The sequence below is a fragment of the Phyllobates terribilis genome, unplaced genomic scaffold (assembly GCF_046119375.1).
Source record: "Phyllobates terribilis strain yellow unplaced genomic scaffold, ASM4611937v1 Scaffold_11__3_contigs__length_659146591, whole genome shotgun sequence".
NCBI classification, from domain to species: domain Eukaryota; kingdom Metazoa; phylum Chordata; class Amphibia; order Anura; family Dendrobatidae; genus Phyllobates; species Phyllobates terribilis.
Window position 1 is genome coordinate 448,018,909 of NW_027362771.1, and position 23,126 is coordinate 448,042,034.

The following is a 23,126-nucleotide window of genomic DNA, read 5'->3' on the forward strand; positions in this document are numbered from 1 at the left end:
CTTATTTTATTAACAAGATTAAAACTGCGACATTGTGAGTCATTCATATCTATAGAACGCTGATGAAGGAAGCAAATTGTTTTGTTTTCACTCTAGAGACCATTTTTCTATGTAGAAAACATAAATTATTATAATTTTCCTTGCAATTTTGTAGAAAGTAAGAACACAACAAAACCAAACGAGAAAAGTCAGTGTTCCATTATATCTTAAAATAGCATCATTACAAAAGAGAAACACACAAAAATGTTTCTTGAAAGAAATACTGTAATGTCAACAATATAAAGGTATAAATCGACTAGAACTAATAGACTATGTATGACAGGGATGGATGACTTCCCATCTGCAATATGTAGCTATCATTTGTCCAAATATTATTGGCCATGCTATTTCTGTACAACAGGTAATTAACTTTTTTTTACCATTTTCAACCAATTGAACAAAGGTGGATAGAAGTCTTTCAAAGTAAAAACAGATCTGATTAAGCAAAAATAAAAAATATATAAATAATACCGTTACAATACATTTAGGTGTCTGCAAACATTTTCCTAGAAATATCTACCTACAGGTAAAATAACTAGAGATGAACAAAGTCTATTAGAGTGGAATTGAATTCTACTTGAATTTTATAGAAATCTGCATTCACCAAAATCTCTGTTGACTGCCGTTTTACTGAACTGGAGGAGTACATCAAAAGGTTAAAAATAAAAAATATCCTTATACTCACTCCATTGCTCATCTCTCTATTCCCTTCGATCCTCAATGTCACCTGTCTGGTTCTCACCGCATCTTCTGATCACTACCGCTCGCGATGATATCCCGACTAACTCTGATGAGGTCCGGGACAGTTCTGCACATATGCGTGTAAGGTCATGGCTATCATCGTGACATCAAGATGTTATGCACTTGTGCAGATTGAAGCGTGAGTGGTGGTGACCACATCATGCAGGAAAGACTGGATAGATGATGGTGCGGACCAGCGGGGCTGGAGAGGTGAGTGTTGAGGTGTGTATAAGGATTTTTGTTTTTCATTTTTACCTCTTACGTCTATTATGCTCTGGTGTCTGGAAATATCCCAGAGTATAATAAGGGGCGTTAAATTTGTGGAGAATAGCGTATCTGCAAATTGAATTTCCCGGGAAAATACAAGCAAACAGGCTAATTTGAATTCTATCTGATCCTCTCATCGCTAACATTAACATGAGATGGAGATAATATGAATTATGATGACAAAGGTGTAACTTGATAGTTCTGATTTCCAATGTAAAACCTGTCACAGGACCCCCACCTGTCATGTGTCAAATATAATGCTAATCTCTTCAAATGGGATTATAAAGGTGCAACGAAAAAGCAAAAACATAACTTATCAGTGTTATGGGTTTTTAAAATTATGTTCCTAATGTCTGAGCATTTCTACTCCTAAGCCCTTTGATAATACATCCTCTTATTCTTCGACATTGTTAGCCTTTGTCATAGAGGCAAGCATCTACAGTAAATCCACATGACCTTACAAGCCAAAGTAAAGTGATGAATGTACTCTAGTCATTAAAGGGTTTTTGTCATTTTAGAGTATCATCTTGAGTACCTATGGGGTGTGTGTAGCAAATTTGTTTCACAATGATTCCAAAATAAGTAAAAATTAGAAGGTGACATGCTTTGGCAATATGTGACATGCATAAGTAGTGCTGTTGCTTCAAAAGCATCCAGCAACTATAAGAGTTAACACAGTCACAAGAGACAGGGAGTGGTTAGCAGAGCCCCAGGGGTATTGTGGGGACCTTCTTTATTATTCTGGCTGCAGACAAAGGGAGAAGTGGTGTGTGATCTGTATCTCACAGAAGTGCAGGAAAGAGAACAGGATTCAAGTCCAGGGTGAAGCTCAACACAGGTCAGATACTCTGCACTGTTAGTTCAGGAAATCTATCATCAAGCAGGAAGATAAGGACTGGAAGGAACTGTGTCACAGAGATCATCTCCCTCATCAAACCCTCCCCCCCTCCATCTCCATGCAGGATAAAGAATGCTGTGTACTAAGTGATTTCTTGTGAAGGAAAAGCCTGCTGTTTATGCATAGAAGTGTGCTGCTAAGAGATCTAATCTGTGCTGAATTATGGTACTGAAGAGACTGACGTTACTGTGCTTGCTTTATGAGACTGTACTGTAATGAAGATTGCTGCTGTAATATCCCTGTATTGCACTTACCGTACTTCAGATTAAACTCCATTGTTAAACTGTTGAAAAAGACACTTGTCAGGTGTGTCTGGTCAGCAACTGAATCTATTGTGTGCCTGAGAGAAGCTGCAGCCTGTGGTTGCATTGAGTAACGGTTCCCCCAGGATTCCAATGAATTCATGAAACCCATCTCTCCCTATCTGAACCTAGCAGTGTGCATGTAACAAATATTAATGTAATCATACTGAAGGTGAGTGGATCTGATGTTAACCACTTCTGTAGAGGTATGGCTTAGCAAAAAATAGAGGAGAGAACACAGGGATTGTATAATAACAGCAAAACTCAACTTTAATCACTCAAAGACTCAAACGCTTAATAGATACATAGTATGGGTAGAGCCTCTTGGTGGATACAGCAATGAGGATATAGTTATATACATTTGGTTTAGCTTGAGGCCAATGGTGACAGTTACATAGCTACACAAGTTGAAAAAAGACACGGGTCCATCAAGTTTAGACTTTCTCTAACAATTATACTATCAACAGATTTGTTCTTTGCTACATGAAGAAACGATAGAATTTTCACAAGCCATCAAAAAATTACTTTTCTTCAAATGACCAAACAATTACAGTGAATTTTTATCAAGTCATCCATAAATTAGCCCTTAATTTAGAGAACAGGAACAGGCTGCTGTTCAAAGTGAAGAAGAAATGGATTATCAACAACCAGTGCAAAAATTTGCTCTATTTTGGGAGATCTTTCATGTTCATGTACCACCAAGATATCATGCTTCCCAACAGCAGTACAGTACAGCTATTAAACAAAGCGGGCAACCAGGAGATGTGTGGCTAGCATGGTTGAGAAGTGGCAGTTGCAGAAGCCACACTGTAGAAGAGTAGAATGGAATAGGCAAGGAGATGTGTACCAGGGTAAGTCCAGTAGCAGCAGCCCCAGCAGCAAGAGTACTATAGTATAGATGAAATGATGGAAAGGGAGTAGATCCCTAGCTGTGCGTGAGCCATCAGTACTGATGGCAGCAGAACAGTGTAGAAAACAGACAACAGGCAGGCAAATGATGTTGTCTCTTTAATCATGGGCATCAGTTGTAGGTGAATGAAAGTCAGCATTGATTCATGCCATATTCTTTTTGACAAAAGTCAAGTTTTCCAAGGCTGTGGAAAATAACCTACTCTGCTGGGGTGTGACAAAGCCACTGGCTGATCTAAATCCACAGTACACTGGAGATCATATATGACAGTAGGTCTTCTGCAGACACCGGGTAGTCATGGCAACCCATCGGCGACCCGCGGTCATGTGACACGGGCGCCGATTGGTGTGTCTCATGATGCGCTTCCGGTGCGGCAATGTTAAATGCTGCTGTCAGAGATTGACAGTGGCATTTAACTTGTTAACAGCAGCAGGTAAATTGCAATATCAACTGTGGCGGATAGAGGCACATGACAGCTCATAAGATCAGCAGTCATGTCGCCGGAAAGGTGCAGCCTCTGGAAGTGAGGGAGAAACCCGACATGTGTCATACATGTAAGGCACATGTCGGAAAGATGTTAATGCGCTCCATACACATTTCCTGAAAATAGTGAATCATCTATGATATAAACAGATAACAGAGTTTATCAGCTACTGTTCAATTTTTTGGGCACATGATACAGCCAATGCTGATCATAGGCCAAAAATATCCGACATGTTCCAAGTTTTGAAAAATTACGAACGTTCTTTTGTTGTACATCAATTGACCAGCCAATGATCATTCATTGTGGCTAAAAGTGACCATTTCACTAGTTTTTTTCTAATGAGTATGGGCTCACTAAGTACTAGACTAAAATACATACAGTCGGTACGGAAAGTATTGAGATACCTTTTAATTTTTCACTCTTTGTTTCATTGGAGCCATTTGGTAAATTCTAAAAAGTAAATTTTTTTTCTCATTAAAGTACACTCTGCACCCCATCTTAACTGAAAAACAAAACAGAAATGTAGAAATTTTGGAAAATTTATTAAAAAAGAAAAACTGAAATATCACATGGTCATAAGTATTCAGACCCTTTGCTCAGACACTCATATTTAAGTCACATGCTGTCCATTTCCTTGTGATTCTCCTTGAGATGGTTCTACTCCTTCATTGGAGTCCAGCTGTGTTTAATAAAACTGATAGGACTTGATTTCGAAAGGCATACACCTGTCTATATAAGACCTCACAGCTCACAGTGCATGTCAGACCAAATGAGAATCATGAGCTCAAAGGAACTGCCCAAGGCGCTCAGAGAGAGAATTGTGGCAAGGCACAGATCTGACCAAGGTTACAAAAGAATTTCTGCATTACTCAAGTTTCCTAAGAGCACAGTGGCCTCCACAATCCTTAAATGGAAGAAGTTTGGGACCACCAGAAGTCTTCCTAGACCTGGCCGTCCAGCCAAACTGAGCAATCGTGAGAGAAGAGCCTTGGTGAGAGAAGTAAAGAAGAACCCCAAGATCACTGTGGCTGAGCTCCAGAGATACAGTTGGGAGATGGGAGAAAGTTCCACAAAGTCAACTATCACTGCAGCCCTACACTCCACCAGTCGGGCATTTATGGCAGAGTGGCCTCTCCTCAGTGCAAGACATATGAAAGCCCGCAGAGAGTTTGCTTAAAAACACATGACTCCCAGATTATCAGAAACAAGATTCTCTGGTCTGATGAAACTAAGATAGAACTTTTTGGTAAGAATTCTAAGTGGTATGTGTTGAGAAAACCAGGCACTGCTCATCACATGCCCAATACAATCCCAACAGTGAAACATGGTGGTGGCAGCATCATGCTTTGGGGGTGTTTTTCAGCTGCAGGGACAGGACGACTGGTTGCAATTGAAGGAAACATGAACAAGTACAGAGATATCATGAAGGAAAACTTCTTCCAGAATGATCTGGACCTCAGACTTGGCCGAAGGTTCACCTTCCAACTTGACAATGACCCTAAGCACATTGCTAAAATAACAAAGGAGTGGCTTCAAAGCAACTCTGTGATCATTCTTGACTGGCCCAGCCAGAGCCCTGACCTAAACCCAATTGAGCATCTCTGGAGAGACCTGAAAATGGCTGTCCACCAATGTTCACCATCCAACCAGATGCAACTAGAGATGATCTGCAGGGAAGAATGGCAGAGGATCCCCAAATCCAAGTGTGAAAAACTTGTTGCATCATTCCCAAGAAGACTTATTGCTGTACTAGCTCAAAATGGTGCTTCTACTCAATACTGAGCAAAGGGTCTGAATACTTATGACCATGTGATATTTCAGTTTTTCTTTTTTAATAAATTTGCAAAAATTTCTACATTTCTGTTTTTTTTTCAGTTGAGATGGGTGCAGAGTGTACTTTAATGAGAAAAAAATTAACTTTTTAGAATTTACCAAATGGCTGCAATGAAACAAAGAGGGAAAAATTTAAAGAGGTCTGAATAATTTCCATACCCACTGTAGATAATTGAACACAATGCATTTTTCTTGCAGGTCAATATTGCATAATAGAACCACATGTGTTTCTGTACTGTGTCCCAGCTTAAGTTCAAGTTCTTAGCTTTTGTGAAACTGCAAGATGTGTTTATCATCTTATAGACCTTATTCCAGATCTATAATTGGACAATTTTAAGGATTATGTGAGGCAAGCATAAGCTTGGTGTTTGGATGGGCAACAATAAAGAGCATTTCTGCTTGAAGTTTCAACGTCCTTTTCACTAAATAAAGATATGCCTCGGTAGTTTTGCAATGTCGGTTTTCTATTCCAACTATTGAAACATAAGCTAAAGGAAAGACAGTAAGATATTAAGTTTTAAATCTTTAATAATAGCTATATAGGCAAGCCCTCCTTTATGTAGTAAACACAAAGAAATCATTGCTCTAGGGAAAAAAAAATGTGGTCAAGTTCTTACACATAAATAGATTATGCCTAAAACAAATCTATATACTTGGGCACAACTATAGCTGAAGCAGCCATGCAAGGCCAGCATTACAGGAGAATGAGGCAAACTCAGTTACCCAGAATCCCAAAATCAGGGACTGCATTGATAATGCCAGCGCTACATTATTATTGCAGTTTCCAATGTTAAAAATGCAGAAGGACCTTTGTTGACATCAGAGGCAGGAGGACACAGGCAGGGCACCTGTACAAGAACATTAAATGGGTCCTTTCCAGTCCAATAGCTCTTTACAATTCACAATTTTACCTGTTTTAAAGCTGAAGTGGGCCCCTGTAGCTATTGGGCTCCTGTGCAGCTGCACAGGCTGCACCAATGATATGTCGGCCCCTGGGTGCGATAATGAACATGTATCCAAAGGTCCTCCACCCTTCTGGAGTATGGAGGAAGTGAAGAGGACAGAGCCTGGTTTGTCCTTTGCACTATGGGCTCGATTCATCAAGACTGGCATTATTCACATTAGTTTTGATGAGGGGATGTGATGGAATCAGATGCTCCAGATTCCTGAAGCAGTTTACACCACTTCATGAATCTGGTGTGTCTGACAAGTGGCATGTGAGATGAAAGAAATCCCACTCCAGTTAGGTACTGGAGTGAGATTTCTGGTGTACGGAATGCCACAGCGCATCAGGAATTAGATGAGCTGTAGCGTCCCACCCCCGCCATGCCCTTGTCTCACCCCAGCTTCACCCATTATGTTGGAGCTGGTAGAAATTGTCATGATGGCAAAAGTCGCAAAATTTAGGTGTAACTCAGAATTGTGCCTAAATTTTTCAACTTTTGCAAGCATTTACGTCAGAATTCTGGTGTGAAAGATTCGTGGATCAGGTTCTGTGTGTATGTGTGTGTGCATGTGTGCTTAACAAATAGTGTGGGTAGCATGCAGAGTGTATGTGTGGGTAGCATGCAGAGTGTATGTGTAACATAAAGTGTGAGCATTGGTGTAAACATGTTAGCAATCACTCAACAAAAATGAAAAACGCTCATTCTTTGAATGTTTGATTCATTTATACATTCTTCACACCCCATCACCAGGTGTAAACAGAATATGTGCTGCCAATAGTGTTATACTGTACAGAAACAAAGTTTCAAAATAGTTCTGTCCCCATCATTCTTCATCAGCTGGTGTAAAGAGGGCAGTAAACAAAGGCCAAATTACTTGATTATAGTTGATTGACACTAATTTAACAATATAAAACTTGCACTTTTAAATGCACTGTAAATGTTTCCCTGTGCATTATGTTAGCATTTGGGCCCCACTTTTAATTTTTACCCTGGTCCACACTTTATTTACAACTGGTCTTGTAGCTCCAACAGTAGGTATGGGACTCAATGGTTAATGGAGTTAAATGAACAACACCTTTAATAATTTCTATTTATGCTACTGTGTCAATTTTCTTCCAGTGCCTATTATTTTGCCTTGAAGTCCTATGAATATTATTTACATCTGTAACCTCTTCATGACAGTTCCATTTTTAGTAATTGTGCTTTTGTTTATTCCAATAGTCATATTTTTTTTAACCTTTTGACAGAGTTATCAGGGATTGTTTTTTTGTGTTACAAATTGTAGCTACGAATAGCAGAATTAATTTTGTCATTTTACCATTTATTATAATGAAAAATGGGGAAAAAATTTCAAATAAGGGGAATTGGTGAAAAATTCATTTTCGCCATTCGTTTTTGGGTTTAATGTTTACATCATTCAACCTGTGGTAAAATAATGTCAAAATTATTTTTCACGCCTGTATAATTACAGCGACGCCAAACATTGTTTTTTTTTTGTTATTTTTCTGGTTTTAAAATATGTTACATTTTGGAATAAAATGTTGATTGACTGCACACTAGCATTCTACATACTGTCCGGTCTATACCACGAGAGTCACCACCCTTAGTGCCTTCTCACTAGGGTTCTCATGACGTTTTGACTCACCCTGCCTAATGAATAAGAATTACAAATGCTGTGTTTTTGTTGAGACTGAAATATTTCAATAAATTTTTAGGTGGGGAAAACCTGTAAGAATCCGGATTGCTGTTCTGCTTTTCTCTACCTATAACATTTGGTTTCTGTCACCAGTTTCTAAGACCCATAACTTTTTTTATTTATTTGTCATTGGATCTTCATGAGTTTATGAAGGCTTTCGGCTTTTTTTTTTTTTTTTTTTTTGCTTGGTGAGCTGTTTTTTACTCTTTTTATACCATTTTAGGAAACATACAATGTTTTTGACCAAAAACTGCACTTTTTTGGTTTACCATGTTGTTTAATTAACTTTATATCTTCATAATTTGGACTTTTATGCAGGACACTAGCCTTGAATGAGGTGGGTTCAGCTCTTGAGCCTGATCCATGTACTCCCATCTGACGTATGATGTACTTGTACGTCCTACAACAATAAAGGATTAAAAATAGGATGAAACATGATCCTATCATGTTGAACCCTACATCTTTTATACAAAACACTGTATCATCTGGTTCCTATTCTTTATCAGGACAGAAAAAAAAGACTATTAAAAAAAGAGTTTCAGAAGCTGTCAAATCAAAAGGTGTGTCCGTGATCAAACAAACCCCTTTACATGTCATGAAAAAAACATCACAAATGTCTCACATCAATAAACTAGCAAAAAAGGTCAAGCTGTTCAATCAGCGTATTCATTAAGTTAAATTAAGCTATTAATGGACATTTCATAAAACCAAATTTATATCTTGGGTTCACTTGACCTTCACAGAGCTTATTGAAACCAGTTATATTTAGCAACAATAACAATCACATAAGCCACATATACAGTAGAAAGGTAAAAAAACAATCACATAAGCTGTGATAAACAATACAACATATAAATAAAAGGTGCATACTAAATGTGCAATATTAGGAAACTCACAAGAAATAGCTAATAGAAAGGTAAACGGAGAACAAAGCTTGTACAGAGATAGACGTAGACTTTCTATATGCCGGTATTGATGCATACACAATTGGCGGAGTATTCTATGTTAAAGCCATGGACAGTCTTGTGGGCATAGCCTAACTCTGATCATGTCCCATCTCTGGTGTATGATCCACTTGGCAGTGCTCTAGTCTGTGCTATGGGACCACATGAAACCTAGTATTTGCAGTTTGAGCCTGATTGACGCCAGAAAACTGATGTTTTGAAGTTATTATTCATAGCAGGGAATCTTTAGATTAACAATGCTGACTGATGTTTCCATCCTTCGTATGCTCATCTCTGTCTAATCACTATCACACCAGCTCCACTGTGTAATAAGAACCGTCTTTATTTTTCATTTCACGGCCTGTGCCCTGCTAGATGTGTATGGCATGCTGCTGTCATTAGGGCTCCCAGTTCCATACAATGATTAATAATTAAAAGGAACTGCTTGCCAGTCAGCTTTCTTACTTACAGCACAAAATGTTATTGATCTTTTGTTTATTAAATTACAAGCTTCACAGAGAACCCATATTGGAAATGACACATCGAGAGATTCTAAACAATAGCAAAAATGAACCCTGCAATTACCCGCTGCTTTCTTGTCATTCTGCTTCCTGTTACATGGTAAACTAAATACTTCTCAATTATGGATTGTCTTATGCCTTTTTTCATATTTCTATTTAAGATATTGGACTACAATCAGTAAGATACATTACACTGTACCATATTCACATTTATAAACCTCAATCTTTGAGGTAATGCTGATTCTCAAAAATAGTATGCAAGACATGACACAAGGTGTTGTCAAATCAAGGCTACAAGTATTGTGAAACTAGGGTATACACACTGTGGGGTCAGCACCTGAGATAAGCAAGAGAGCAGGTTCCCTCTCCACATGAGGACTAGTTCTAGAAATAAGCAAATGTAGAGTGCGATTTTAAGAATGAAGGGTGTATACATTTTTGGGTAGGCCTTCTTTACTATTGGTCAAAGAGAACAGTTGCTGTGTCAAATCCATCCCATGATGTACACCATCAGCTTCTTAAGAAACAAATAACATAGTGGTGTCTAACTGTTTGACTCACCTGTTGAGATGGATTAATGAAGCTCCAGGTTCGGGTGGGCACATGAACCCAAGGTGTTGGTGCAGATGGTTGGAGGGCACGTGGAGTAATGAGTATTTGGTCTCTCTACCCCAACACATCAGACTCTCGTCTACCGTGGAAACCTTCAAAAGGAACCTGAAGACCCACCTCTTCCAACAAGAGTACAACCTGCAGTAACCTTCGCTCCACCATACCGCTGCACGAGCAGCTCTGCCCTCACCTACTGTATCCTCACCCATCCCTGGTAGATTGAGCCCTCGCAGGCAGGGTCCTCGCTCCTCCTGTACCAGTTGCTGACTTGTATTGTTCAAAATTTATTGTAATTGTTTGTGCTATGTATATCCCTTTCACATGTAAAGCGCCATGAACTAAATGGCGCTATAATAATAAATAATAATAATAATTTGCTCATTTTGGCACCATAGAACCTGGAGGGAAGACAAAGAGGAAAATGGCAGGCCCATAAACAGTCCATTAGATAACTAAAAACAATGAGTTAATCTAGGAGATGGCTTTGTAGAGGATTAACCGGCAAGATTGAGGGTATGCAGGACAGATGCTTTTCATGATTAATACACAATATGAAAAAAAAGTAGGGCAGTACAAACAGAAACCAAACTCTAGAGTCTCAATTCCATGACACAAATGTGTCTCTAACTGGGCCTTATAAGGCCTAGGGAGATGATGACACCAGACCCCCTGCAAAAGCCAACCTGAGCATAGCAAAGGTAGTGACCAACGCGGAAGTATTTTCAGAGCCAGCCCCAGCCCGGCCAAGGTGTCTGTTATATAGACTAGAAAAATCAAGTGGCATGCACCAACAGAATTCCCATCTAAAACTATATGACCTGCAAATGAAACTCCTAATGAGTATGAAATGTAGATCTGTTCAAAGCCTAAGGTGAAAAGTACAGATTTACTTTAATCCCTGTAATAGTAGGCACCACGTCATAACCTCTGGTTCAGCGTGGGCCCCGGCGCTGAGCCCGTACTGAATCGGGCACATATCAGCTGATTTATGCAGCTGACATATGTCTGCAACAGCTGCAGGTGGAATCACAATCCACCCACGGCTGTTAAATAGATAAATGCCGCTGTCAATCTCTGACAGTGGCATTTAACAGCGCCGAGCCAGAAGCTCGCCATTTACCCTGCCCATCGGTGACAACATCACATGATCTCGGGTCACTGATGGGTTGGCTTGTCAACCCGGGTTCTGCAGGAGATCCCTGTGGTTGCCATATCCAGATTGCTATGAGCGCCGCCCTGTGGTCGGCACTCATAGCAAGTGAGTAAATATGCTACATACAGGCGATTTGCTCATCGCCTCTATGTAGCAGAGCCGATCAGACAAGTGCAGCTTCTAGTCTCCCATGGAGACTATTGTAGCATGCATAAATTGTAAAAAAAAGTGTTTTTAAAAATATAAAACAAATAAAAAAATCTAAAAGTTTAAATCACCCCCTTTCACCCCATTCAAAATAAAACAATAAAAAAAAAAACACACATTCACATATTTGGTATTGTCGCGTTCAGAATTGCCCGATGTATCAATATAAAAAAGAATTAATCCGAGAAAACGAGAAAAAAATTCTAAAGACCTGAATTAAGGTTTTTTTGGTCGCCGCAACATTGCAATAAAATGCAGTAACGGGCGATCAAAACATCAGATCTACCCCAAAATGGTATCAATAAAAATATCAGCCTGACACGCAAAAAATAAGCCCTCACCCGGCCCCAGATCCCGTTTTCCAGTAGATGATATGATAAAACCAGTGATGTCGTTCAAAAGTCCAACTCTTTCCACAAAAAAATAAGCTATATTGACTGAAAAATAAAAAGTTATGGCTCTGGGAACAAGGGGAGCAAAAAACAAAAACGCAAAAACAGAAAATAGTCCGGTCTTTAAGGGGTTAAAGAATTGTTCTGTCAAACCCGGTATTATATATTTCAATATATAGATTTATGTGTATACTATATATTTTGTTAGCTTTCTCAATACACTGCAGTGCACACTTCTTTTTACCCCATAATGCAGAATGATGGCTGCGATCTTAAAAAAGGTGACCACAGGTGGATATACACAAGAGCATAAAGATCCTTTTTGGTCTATACAGTCACAAATGATCCATTGAAGGACTCAATAATGAAGTGGGAACTGTATTGGAAAAGTCCAGTTGCTTTCGTAGAGTCTTGCAAACACTACATTAAGGATTTGTATTAATAAAAAAAAAATACTACTACTTACCATCACGCCCATTCCAGCTGAAGCCAACGATCTCCTGCAATAAAAGAAAAATAATAAAGCAACCTCATCCTTACCTTTCCATGGTTCCCAGGACAGCTCCAGCTCTGCTACATCGAGATGACAGGCTGGACCGCAGCAGAATGCTGCCATCCAGCCTGTCATCCCGCGGACACTGAGAAGCGCAGGCATGCTTGCGCTCCTCAGTGTCTGACTGTGACGGCATCCAGATGAGCCGACAATGAACTCGGCTCACCTCATGTACGTCACTGACAGCGTGGGAAAATTCTCCTGCACTCAGCGCTTCAGCGTGAGAATTTTCCCACGCTGTCAGTGACGTGCATGAGGTGCGCCGAGTTCATTGGACATGACCTCGGCTCATCTGGATGCCGTCACAGCCAGACACTGAGTAGCGCAAGCAAGCCTGCGCTTCTCAGTGTCTGCGGGATGACAGGCTGGATGGCAGCATTCTGCTGCGGTCCAGCCTGTCATCTCGATGTAGCAGAGCTGAAGCTGTCGTGGGAGCCATGGAAAGGTAAGGATGATGTTGCTTTATTATTTTTCTTTTATTGCAGGAGATCGTTGGCTTCAGCTGGAATGGGCGTGACTGTAAGTATGGTTTAATTTAGAACAATAAAGAATTGTGTGTTTATTTCAATTAAAGGACTTTTTTCTGGGTGTTGTGTTTTTTTTAAATACTTTACTAGAAATTCATGGTGGTCATGTCTAATATTGGCGTGACCCCATGAATTTCGGGCTTAGGGCCAGCTGATAATGCCAAGCTGGCCTTAACCCCTTTATTACCCAGTGAGCCACCGCACCAGGGCCCTGGATGAGTTGGGTACAGCGCCAGAAGATGGCGCTTCTATGAACGCGCCATTTTCTGGGGCGGCTGCGGACTGCAATTTTCAGCGGGTGGGGCCCAGAAAGCTTGGGCCTCCCTGCGCTGCAGATTCCAGCCCCCAGCTGCCTAGTTGTACCTGGCTGGACACAAAAATAGGGCGTAGCTCCACGCATTTTTTTTTTAGATTCATGAAATTCATGGAATAATTAAGAAAAAAAGGGCTTCCCTATATTGTTGTGTCCGGCTAGGTACAAATAGGCAGCTGGTGGTTGGGAGCAGCCCGTTCCTGCCTGCTGTACCTGACTGGACACAAATATAGGGCGAAGCCCCACATCAATTTTTTTTTCATTATTTCATGAATTTCCTGAAATAATTTAAAAAAAATTGACGTGGGGCTTCGCCCTATATTTGTGTCCAGTCAGGTACAGCAGGCAGGAACGGGCTGCCCCCAACCACCAGCTGCCTATTTGTACCTGGCCAGACACAACAATATAGGGAAGCCCTTTTTTAAAAAAATTATTTCATGAAATAATTAAAAAAAAATTGACGTGGGGCTTCGCACTATATTTGTGTCCAGCCAGGTACAGCAGGCAGGGACGGGCTGCCCCCAACCACCAGCTGCCTATTTGTACCTGGTTGGACACAACAATATAGGGAAGCCCTTTTTTTCTTAATTATTCCATGAATTTCATGAAATAATTTAAAAAAAAAATGCGTGGGGCTTCGCCCTATTTTTGTGCCCAGCCAGGTACAACTAGGCAGCTGGGAGCTGGAATCCGCAGCGCAGGGAGGCCCAAGCTTTCTGGGCCCCACCCGCTGAAAATTGCAGTCCGCAGCCGCCCCAGAAAATGGCGCGTTCATAGAAGCGCCATCTTCTGGCGCTGTACCCAACTCATCCAGGGCCCTGGTGCGGTGGCTCACTGGGTAATAAAGGGGTTAAGGCCAGCTTGGCATTATCAGCTGGCCCTAAGCCCGAAATTGATGGGGTCACGCCAATATTAGACATGACCACCATGAATTTCTAGTAAAGTATTTAAAAAAACACAAACACCCAGAATAAAGTCCTTTAATTGAAATAAACACACAATTCTTTATTGTTCTAAATTAAACCATACTTACCATCACGCCCATTCCAGCTGAAGCCAATGTCTTCTGCAATAAAAGTAAAATAATAAACCAACATCATCCTTACCTTTCCATGGTTCCCAGGACAGCTTCAGCTCTGCTACATCGAGATGACAGGCTGGACCGCAGCAGAAAGCTGCCATCCAGCCTGTCATCCCGCGGACACTGAGAAGCGCAGGCTTGCTTGAGCTCTGCAGTGTCTGGCTGTGACGGCATAAAGATGAGACAAGTTCATGTCCAATGAACTCGGCTCACCTCATGCACGTCACTGACAGCGTGGGAGAATTCTCCTGCACTCAGCACTTCAGCGTGAGAATTCTCCCACGCTGTCAGTGACGTACATGAGGTCAGCTGAGTTCATTGGACATGAATGAGCTCACCTCATGCACGTCACTGACAGCGTGGGAAAATTCTCACGCTGCAGCGCTGAGTGCAGGAGAATTTTCCCACGCTGTCAGTGACGTGCATGAGGTGAGCTCATTCATGTCCAATGATCTCAGCTCACCTCATGCACGTCACTGACAGCGTGGGAAAATTCTCCTGCACTCAGCGCTGCAGCGTGAGAATTCTCCCACGCTGTCAGTGACGTGCATGAGGTGAGCTCATTCATGTCCAATGAACTCAGCTGACCTCATGTACGTCACTGACAGCGTGGGAGAATTCTCACGCTGAAGTGCTGAGTGCAGGAGAATTCTCCCACGCTGTCAGTGACGTGCATGAGGTGCGCCGAGTTCATTGGACATGACCTCGGCTCATCTGGATGCCGTCACAGCCAGACACTGCAGAGCGCAAGAATGCCTGCGCTTCTCAGTGTCTGCGGGATGACAGGCTGGATGGCGGCGTTCTGCTGCGGTCCAGCCTGTTATCTCGATGTAGCAGAGCTGAAGCTGTCGTGGGAACCATGGAAAGGTAAGGATGAGGTTGCTTTATTATTTTTCTTTTATTGCAGGAGATCGTTGGCTTCAGCTGGAATGGGCGTGACGGTAAGTATGGTTTAATTTAGAACAATAAAGGAATGTGTCTTTATTTCAATTAAAGGACTTTATTCTGGGTGTTTGTGTTTTCTTTTAACTTTGACTATGGGGTTAGTAATGGGGGTGTCTTATAGACGCCTCTCCATTACTAACCTGGGCTTGATGTCAGCTGGCATTATAAGCTGACATCAACCCCAGCCCTATTACCCCACTGCCACCGCTACAGGGCAGTGGGAAGAGCGAGGCTAAGTGCCAGAATTGGCGCATTCTAAGGATGCGCCATTTCTGGGGCGGCTGACGGCTGGTGTTTCTAGCCTGGGAGGGGGCCAATATTCATGGCACCCTTCCTGGGCTATTAATATCAGCCCCCAGCTGTCTGCCTAGCCTTTGCTAGCTATTAAAATAGGGGGGACCCCACGTCATTTTTTTGGGGGGTCTCCCATTTTAATAGCTAGTAAAGGCTAGGTATTCCGCTGGGGGCTGATATTAGTAGCCTGGGAAGCTCCGTGGGTATTACCCCCTTCCCAGGCTTCAAACATCTGCCCCAGCAGTCTGCTTAACCTCCACTAGAGACTAAAATTAAGGGGAACCTCACGCCAATTTTTTTTTTAAATAAATCCTTTATTTTAACACTAAATGACAAGTACAGTAATCAACACTGTCACTGTACTTCATATATATGTGACTGACATGTTTCTATCTATCTAATCTATGTGTGATTCTCTATTCCTTCTATTCTAAATTGTCGGGTACAGATGCTGAATTGCCGGCCGGCTTTTATAAAGAGACGGTGCATGAAAACACTATTATTTTTTTTAATAAATCCTTTACACTAAATGACAAGTACAGTAAGCAACACTGTCACTGTACTTCATATATATGTGACTGACATGTTTCTATCTACCTAATCTTTGTGTGATTCTCTATTTCTTCTATTCTAAATTGTTGGGTACAGATGCTGAATTGCCGGCCGGCTTTTTTAAAGAGACGGTGCATGAAAACACTATTATTTTTTTTAATAAATCCTTTACACTAAATGACAAGTACAGTAATCAACACTGTCACTGTACTTCATATATATATGTGACTGACATGTTTCTATCTATCTAATCTATGTGTGAAGCTCTATTCTGTCTGTTATAAATTGTCGGGTACCGCTGCTGAATTGCCGGCCGGCTTTTTTAAAGAGACGGTGCATGAAAACACTATTATTTTTTTTGATAAATCCTTTACACTAAATGACAAGTACAGTAAGCAACACTGTCACTGTACTTCATATATATGTGACTGACATGTTTCTATCTATCTAATCTATGTGTGAAGCTCTATTCTTTCTGTTCTAAATTGTCGGGTACCGGTGTATGCCGCTGATGAATTGCCGGCTTTTCATGTTTCACTGTGAGCACTGTTCCCATCGATTTGGGCAATCACTGTAATGCCACAACCACCATGGCTGTGGCATTACAGTGAGTGGCAGACAATCCCTGCATGATTGGTGCTCTAAATAGCGCCAGACATGCAGGACACGCTTTTGGTGCACGAACAGTTATCGAACATAACCTCGAACAGCCGAATTTTTTGCAAATCGTTCGGGTTCGTCGAACAACTCGAACACCGCCCAAAACAGCTCGAATTTGAGATTGGCGAACAGTTCTAGTCGAACACCGCTCATCTCTATACATGACCTCAAAATTGCCATTATTGTCATAGTGAGAAATGAAGGTGATCACGTTCTGCATTGTGATATGCAGAAATAAATGAATTTTTTCCATGACCGCTACAGTTTACACTTTTATCTTGCGTATGATTTAATAGCATCTTTAACCAGTGAAAGGACTGGTTACCCTGTTGCAATGAATCGACTCCAAAGCCCTGAAGCAATAAGTTTGTGAAGAAATCAACTCCCTTTATGTAGTCTTGACAGATTTAAAGCTAGGATTAAAAACGTACTTTCACAGATCATGATCCAAATCAGCATAAAACTACACGAAAATATGATACTTAGTGAAGTGTGAGTTTCTGGCATATCATAGACTTTTATGGAAATAAAAAGCAATTCCAAGAAGAATACAAACTGCCAAATAAGACTCAGAGAGTCGATGGGTTTTAAGATTATGAATACAATAAATCTGGATCATACTCTTTTGAGAATCGTTTTTTCCAAGCTAGGACGAAGCTTATTCCAGGGATGTTTTACATTCTATGATAGTGCAGGTCTGATTCTCATCCATCATAAAAACAAATCATAAAGTCTTAATTATAAAAAAGAAGGATTTTACCATCTTAACACCACTATAAAGTGAAAGAATGCTGAGAGAAAATGTGTATACTAACCAATATGTCTTACCTAATTATACCTCTGTGACTAAACTGTAAGTTGTATATCATCCATCAGCTACTAAGCACAGCAGGAAAATAGAGAGGAATATTAAAAATGAATTACTATGTATATATATATATATATATATATATATATATATATACACGTTGTTGCCTAAATGGCCTAAATGCTATATTTACACAGAAAGCAGACAAACTCAACTATTAGCATTGTGCAATTAAGATTATTTTCGAGGTGATGTTACATACAGACTCCAGAAACGTTATTATTAGTAATAATCTATACTAATCCAAATGGATATTTAAAGAGAACCTGACTGCTGATTCATTCTGTCCGAATCGCAGGCAGCATGAATCAGAGACTAATGAAGTATTTAGAGACCCAAGTAGTGTGAAGGGAGCTTAATTATTTAAGCTTTTTCTATGTCAAGAGTCCTATTAAGGGTCACTGAACTAATAGAAACCCTTTCTAAACCCAATTATATGTGATACTATCTAGAATTAAAACGTAATTTTTGGTATTCCACAAAAAGAACATATATAAGAGGCATTATGCAACAAGAGAGCACCCTAATAAAATAGGAATCCATGCACCCAGCACAATATATGCATTTATGAGTTTTTATATGAAGCTTATCTCATGTGTTGCTAGGCTTAAATCCAATGATTTATCCTGCATAGGCACACTAGAAGAAAATTTGTTAATTTAATTAATTTAACACCTATATTCCGGAGTTATAAAATGTAACATTATGCTACTTGTTATGATTTGTTGCATATATATATATATTTATATATATATATATACATATATATATATATATATGTGTGTGTGTGTGTGTATATATATATATATATATATATATATATATATATATACACACACACACACATAGATATATTTATAAAAATATATTATCTTTGGCGACATGGTGGCACAGTGGTTAACACTGTTGTTTTGCAGTGCTGGGGTCCTGGGTTCAAATCACACCAAGGACAACATCTGCAAGGAGTTTGTATGTTCTCCCTGTGTTTGCGTGGGTTTCCTCCTGGTTCTCCGCTTTCCTCCCACACTAATCTACAGTAGATTGTGACGGGACAGTGATGATGATGTCTGTAAAGCTCTGTAGAATATAATGGCGCCATATAAACAAAGCATAGTAAAATATTACATATTTACAATGAGGCACATTTACTATCACTGTTGCACCAAAATAATTTAATTTAATTTAATTTGAAATATTTTCAAACATTAGTAATTTGTGCTAAAAAGAACAGATGTTGGAAACATGATTTGTTTATTGTTCAGATCTATTACTTGGATGCACCTCATTTTAGATCTACTGTGCACTATAAATGTGCCAAATCTTTCAAACATTGTGCATCATTGTGAAAGACTGGATGCATCTCCTGACTGTCTCCTTTAATTTTATACAGTAAACATTTTAAACAGCAATAGTAAATCAAAATCAAGAAGATGTCCCCAATTACAGGGATAAAATATCTAATGCTTTATTCAATAACCATCCACTTACAAATAAAGTCCAGGAGTCACATAAAGAACCAAGCGAATCTCCTGAACTGCATCTAATAATAAAATGAGATGACCAATGGTAAAATGGGCAAAAAAGAGATGCCTCCAGGGGTACACAACACCAAATGATTGATAGTTGTATCAAAGTAAATATAACAAGATCAGAGAAGACCTGAAATAATAATATTAATCTGCCCCAATGTTTTCTGTTGCATTTTTTTCAAATTATTTTTTGCCTAAAAACGCTGCACAGATAGATGTTAGTTTACAATTAAACAAGAAGCAGTTTGGTTTTGGGTATTTTTCAGCATTTTTGCCATTTTACTAAAACTTACTAGGCTAACATATAGTGTTTTTCTACTATTTTTCTTCATATACCTCTATATAGAAATGGAAAAACTCATGTAGAAAATAACACTGAAATTGCCTCTAAAAATTCCATTAATGATTATATACTAATACAAGGAAAGAAATGACATAGAGTGTTTGAAATGCTTGGTGGTTTTCACATGTATTTTACACTATGACATTTGAATTTATAGTCTATTTCAATTAGCTGCTGACCAATGTATTCGCAGAAGGGTTTAAAGCTTCCTCCATTGATGGACCACCGAAATGCGTAGGTTGATCAGGGCTCATGTGCATTTGCAGTGTTTAATTTTGTAGCATTTTCTAATTTGTCACATGCAGCAATATTTCAAGAAGCAGAAAACTCTAACTTAGAGCACCTTTTTAAGGGTAAATGTCTGATATTGTGTGATGTATATTTCATACATTGTAGCATTCAATTTAACAATGCTACATCTGTAGACCATTCAGATAATGTTAATGGTTGAAGATCTTGAGCTAAACTAATTTCCAAAAGTAACTCTTAATTTAGGCAATTGATAGGGTTTATCAATGTATAGATTTGAAAATCACAACAATTATTGGACTTTTTTCTTTCATCTATGTATTTGTAGGCTTTGAAAGACCCTACATTGGCAGCACGTAAAGACTTCCAAAGAGAAGCAGAACTCCTCACCAACCTACAGCATGATCATATTGTGAAGTTTTATGGTGTGTGTGGTGATGGCGATCCACTTATCATGGTGTTTGAATATATGAAACATGGAGATCTAAACAAGTTCTTAAGGTAAGTACTTCTAAGATGTGGTATACGGAATTAGTAATACAATCAAACACATATTTACATGGCTGTGTACGAGATCATGAGAACAGATTTATAAAAAAAAAAAAAGTATTTTTTCACAATAAATAAAACAAAGAAACAATTTGACGGATGTGGACCATAGTCATTAAATTGTCTTGATGCAAGTATTGGGTTTTGAAGGATGTAATTTAAAACCTAAACCATAGAAAAATTGTTATAAAAATAAACGAGAAATATTTCCCATGTAATTCATAACAAGAACCACCTGCAAAGCAGCATATATTATTTGATGAACCATTGCCCGTTGGTACAGATTTCAGATACTATAATTTGTCACCTTAGACACATGATTGACAGATACAGTGTAAGGATGAATTTGATATAAAGCTTACAATACATATCTCTTTGTTCCAATATATTTCCGGGTTTATATGTTTCAGACAGATTTTATTTTTTATTGAATGGGATTTTAAAAATCTTTTAATAAGACTTTCTTTACTTGTCTGATATGTAAGTGCCTTTACACTCAAAGACTGTTCTTAAGAACGCTCATTCATGATAATTTTTCAGTGTAAACAGGCTGCTGATCACTTGATGAAGGTTTTCACTCTTGTGTAAACAGGTGCTGCGAAGGAGATTGGCAATGAATGACTATATGAATATTGTAGATCTATTACTGATTGTTCAGTGGGCATTATTTGCTGTGGTCTACCTGTGTACATACTGTAGGTTTTTAAATCACCCCCATTGTATAAATATTAATTGATCGGTGGTCATTTAGTCGTGCAAGTTGCTCAACTTTTTTTATTATATTGTCATATTATTTGCATATGAGTTTATAGACCCTACAACTATTTATTTAGATAAAGTTTTACATAAAAAGCATACATACATTATAGGTAATATATCAGTAGTGAAGTTTCTTCTGAGACATTTTGTAATAATGAAGATCCAGAATTTGTAACAAATGTAGTATGAAAGAGAATTGTTCAAAACTCTATGCTGGGTGACACAACTACCAAAACTCTAGCTTGTCATTCATGTAGACTTCATTTATCAGAAAAAAATGATTATGATACATAATGAATGCTTAACACTAATATTTTTTTTCAAAAGGAAGAAATATAGTATTATGATACACCCAACAAACAAACCATTCTCCATATTGTACAACGTATTTAGTCAGTTTTTGTGTCCTAGAACAATTGATGATTGAGCCATATTTTTTAATAAACTCAGAAAGAATTGTTTGTCACTGTAAGCGACGTAGAAAAAAAAAGGCCGGTAATAAAATGAGTGAAAAGTGGGCAGAAACGTCTGTCTTATAAAACCAATACTATAAATGACAGATTATAATTGGTCTCCAGAGTACAAGACATGGGCGGATCTGACAAAGTTTGAATTCGCCAAATTGTGCGGATTTTCCAGGGAAACTGTATTTGCAGGAAATGTTATTTCTCTCCAGATGCCAGAGCATATAAATAATGAGATGTAGAGAAGTTAAAATAAAAGTTATACTCACCTTACCACTCATTTTTTGGCCTCTCTGTTCTGTAACGACTTTTTCCTGTTCTCGGTGCATCTCCTAATTACCGCCGTCAAGTGCTGAATTCCTAGGCCTCTTCAGATAAGGCCAGGACTTCCAGCTCTGATGAGGCCCGGATTGTTTCTGTGCAAGTGCATATAAAGTCACAAGTCGACATCATGGCATCCTGATGTGCGCATTAATCTTACATCAGAAACGTCCCAGGCCTTATCAGAGCCATAAGTCCCAACATAATGTGAAGAGGCCCGGAGTTTAACCACTTGGTAATGGTGATAAGAAGATGTGCCAAGAACCGGATGGTGGACGGTGCACAGTGAAGAGGCCTGAGATGTGAGTGGTAAGGTGAGTGTAAGTATTTTTTTAACCTTTTGATGACCCCTTAATGTTTAGCCAGCCACCATTTTGCTGAATCCATGTAGAAGCAAATTATAAAAAGTCCATATTTTGCCAAATGCAGATTTTTGCAATATTTGAATAGAATTCAATTCATGCTTGAACATATTTGCTCATCTCTAAGGCTAAGTGCCCACGATGCAGAAATGCTCCAGATTTTTCCTGAGCGTTTCTGCATCTCCCTGGCAGAAAAAAGCGCATGCGGATTTTACAAGCATAAGTGAAGCGTTTATCACATGCATTTCTGCATGCGAGTTGTCAAGCGCTTTCCAAGCGATTTTAGCATCACTTGGAAAGTGCTTGACAACTTGGTCACACTCTATAAATCCATGAAAATGGCATGAATTTATAGAGTGTGACCAAGTTAATAGTTGAAAAAAAGATTAAAAATGGTAAAAAAGAAACATTATACTTACCTTCTGGTGGCCTCCGGTCTTTTCTCCGCTGCGTCCGGTCTCTTGTACTGCTCACTGTGGTGTGAAAGGACCTTCCATGACATCATTTAGTCATGTGACAGGTTATGCGACCGCCGACGTCAGCGGTCTCATGACACATCACATGACTAAATGACGTCATGGCAGGTCCTTTTAGACCATCGCGAGCCATACAAGAGACCGGACGCAGTGGAAAAAGACCGAGGGCCATCAGAAGGTAAGTACACTGCTCAAAAAAATAAAGGGAACACTCAAATAACACATCCTAGATCTGAATGAATGAAATATTCTCATTGAATACTTTGTTCTGTACAAAGTTGAATGTGCTGACAACAAAATCACACAAAAATCATCAATGGAAATCAAATTTATTA

General features: G+C 39.2%; 1 protein-coding gene across 5 annotated transcripts in view; it reads left to right on the forward strand.

Moving 5' to 3' along the window:
- NTRK3 (neurotrophic receptor tyrosine kinase 3) overlaps window positions 1-23,126 on the forward strand; it is an 874,029-nt gene that overhangs the window by 757,705 nt on the left and 93,198 nt on the right. For all 5 annotated transcript variants that reach the window (XM_073653278.1, XM_073653277.1, XM_073653281.1 and 2 more), the window contains exon 15: window positions 20,189-20,361. In XM_073653278.1, the coding sequence (XP_073509379.1) occupies window positions 20,189-20,361 (173 nt within the window). The remainder of the gene's footprint in view (window positions 1-20,188; window positions 20,362-23,126) is intronic.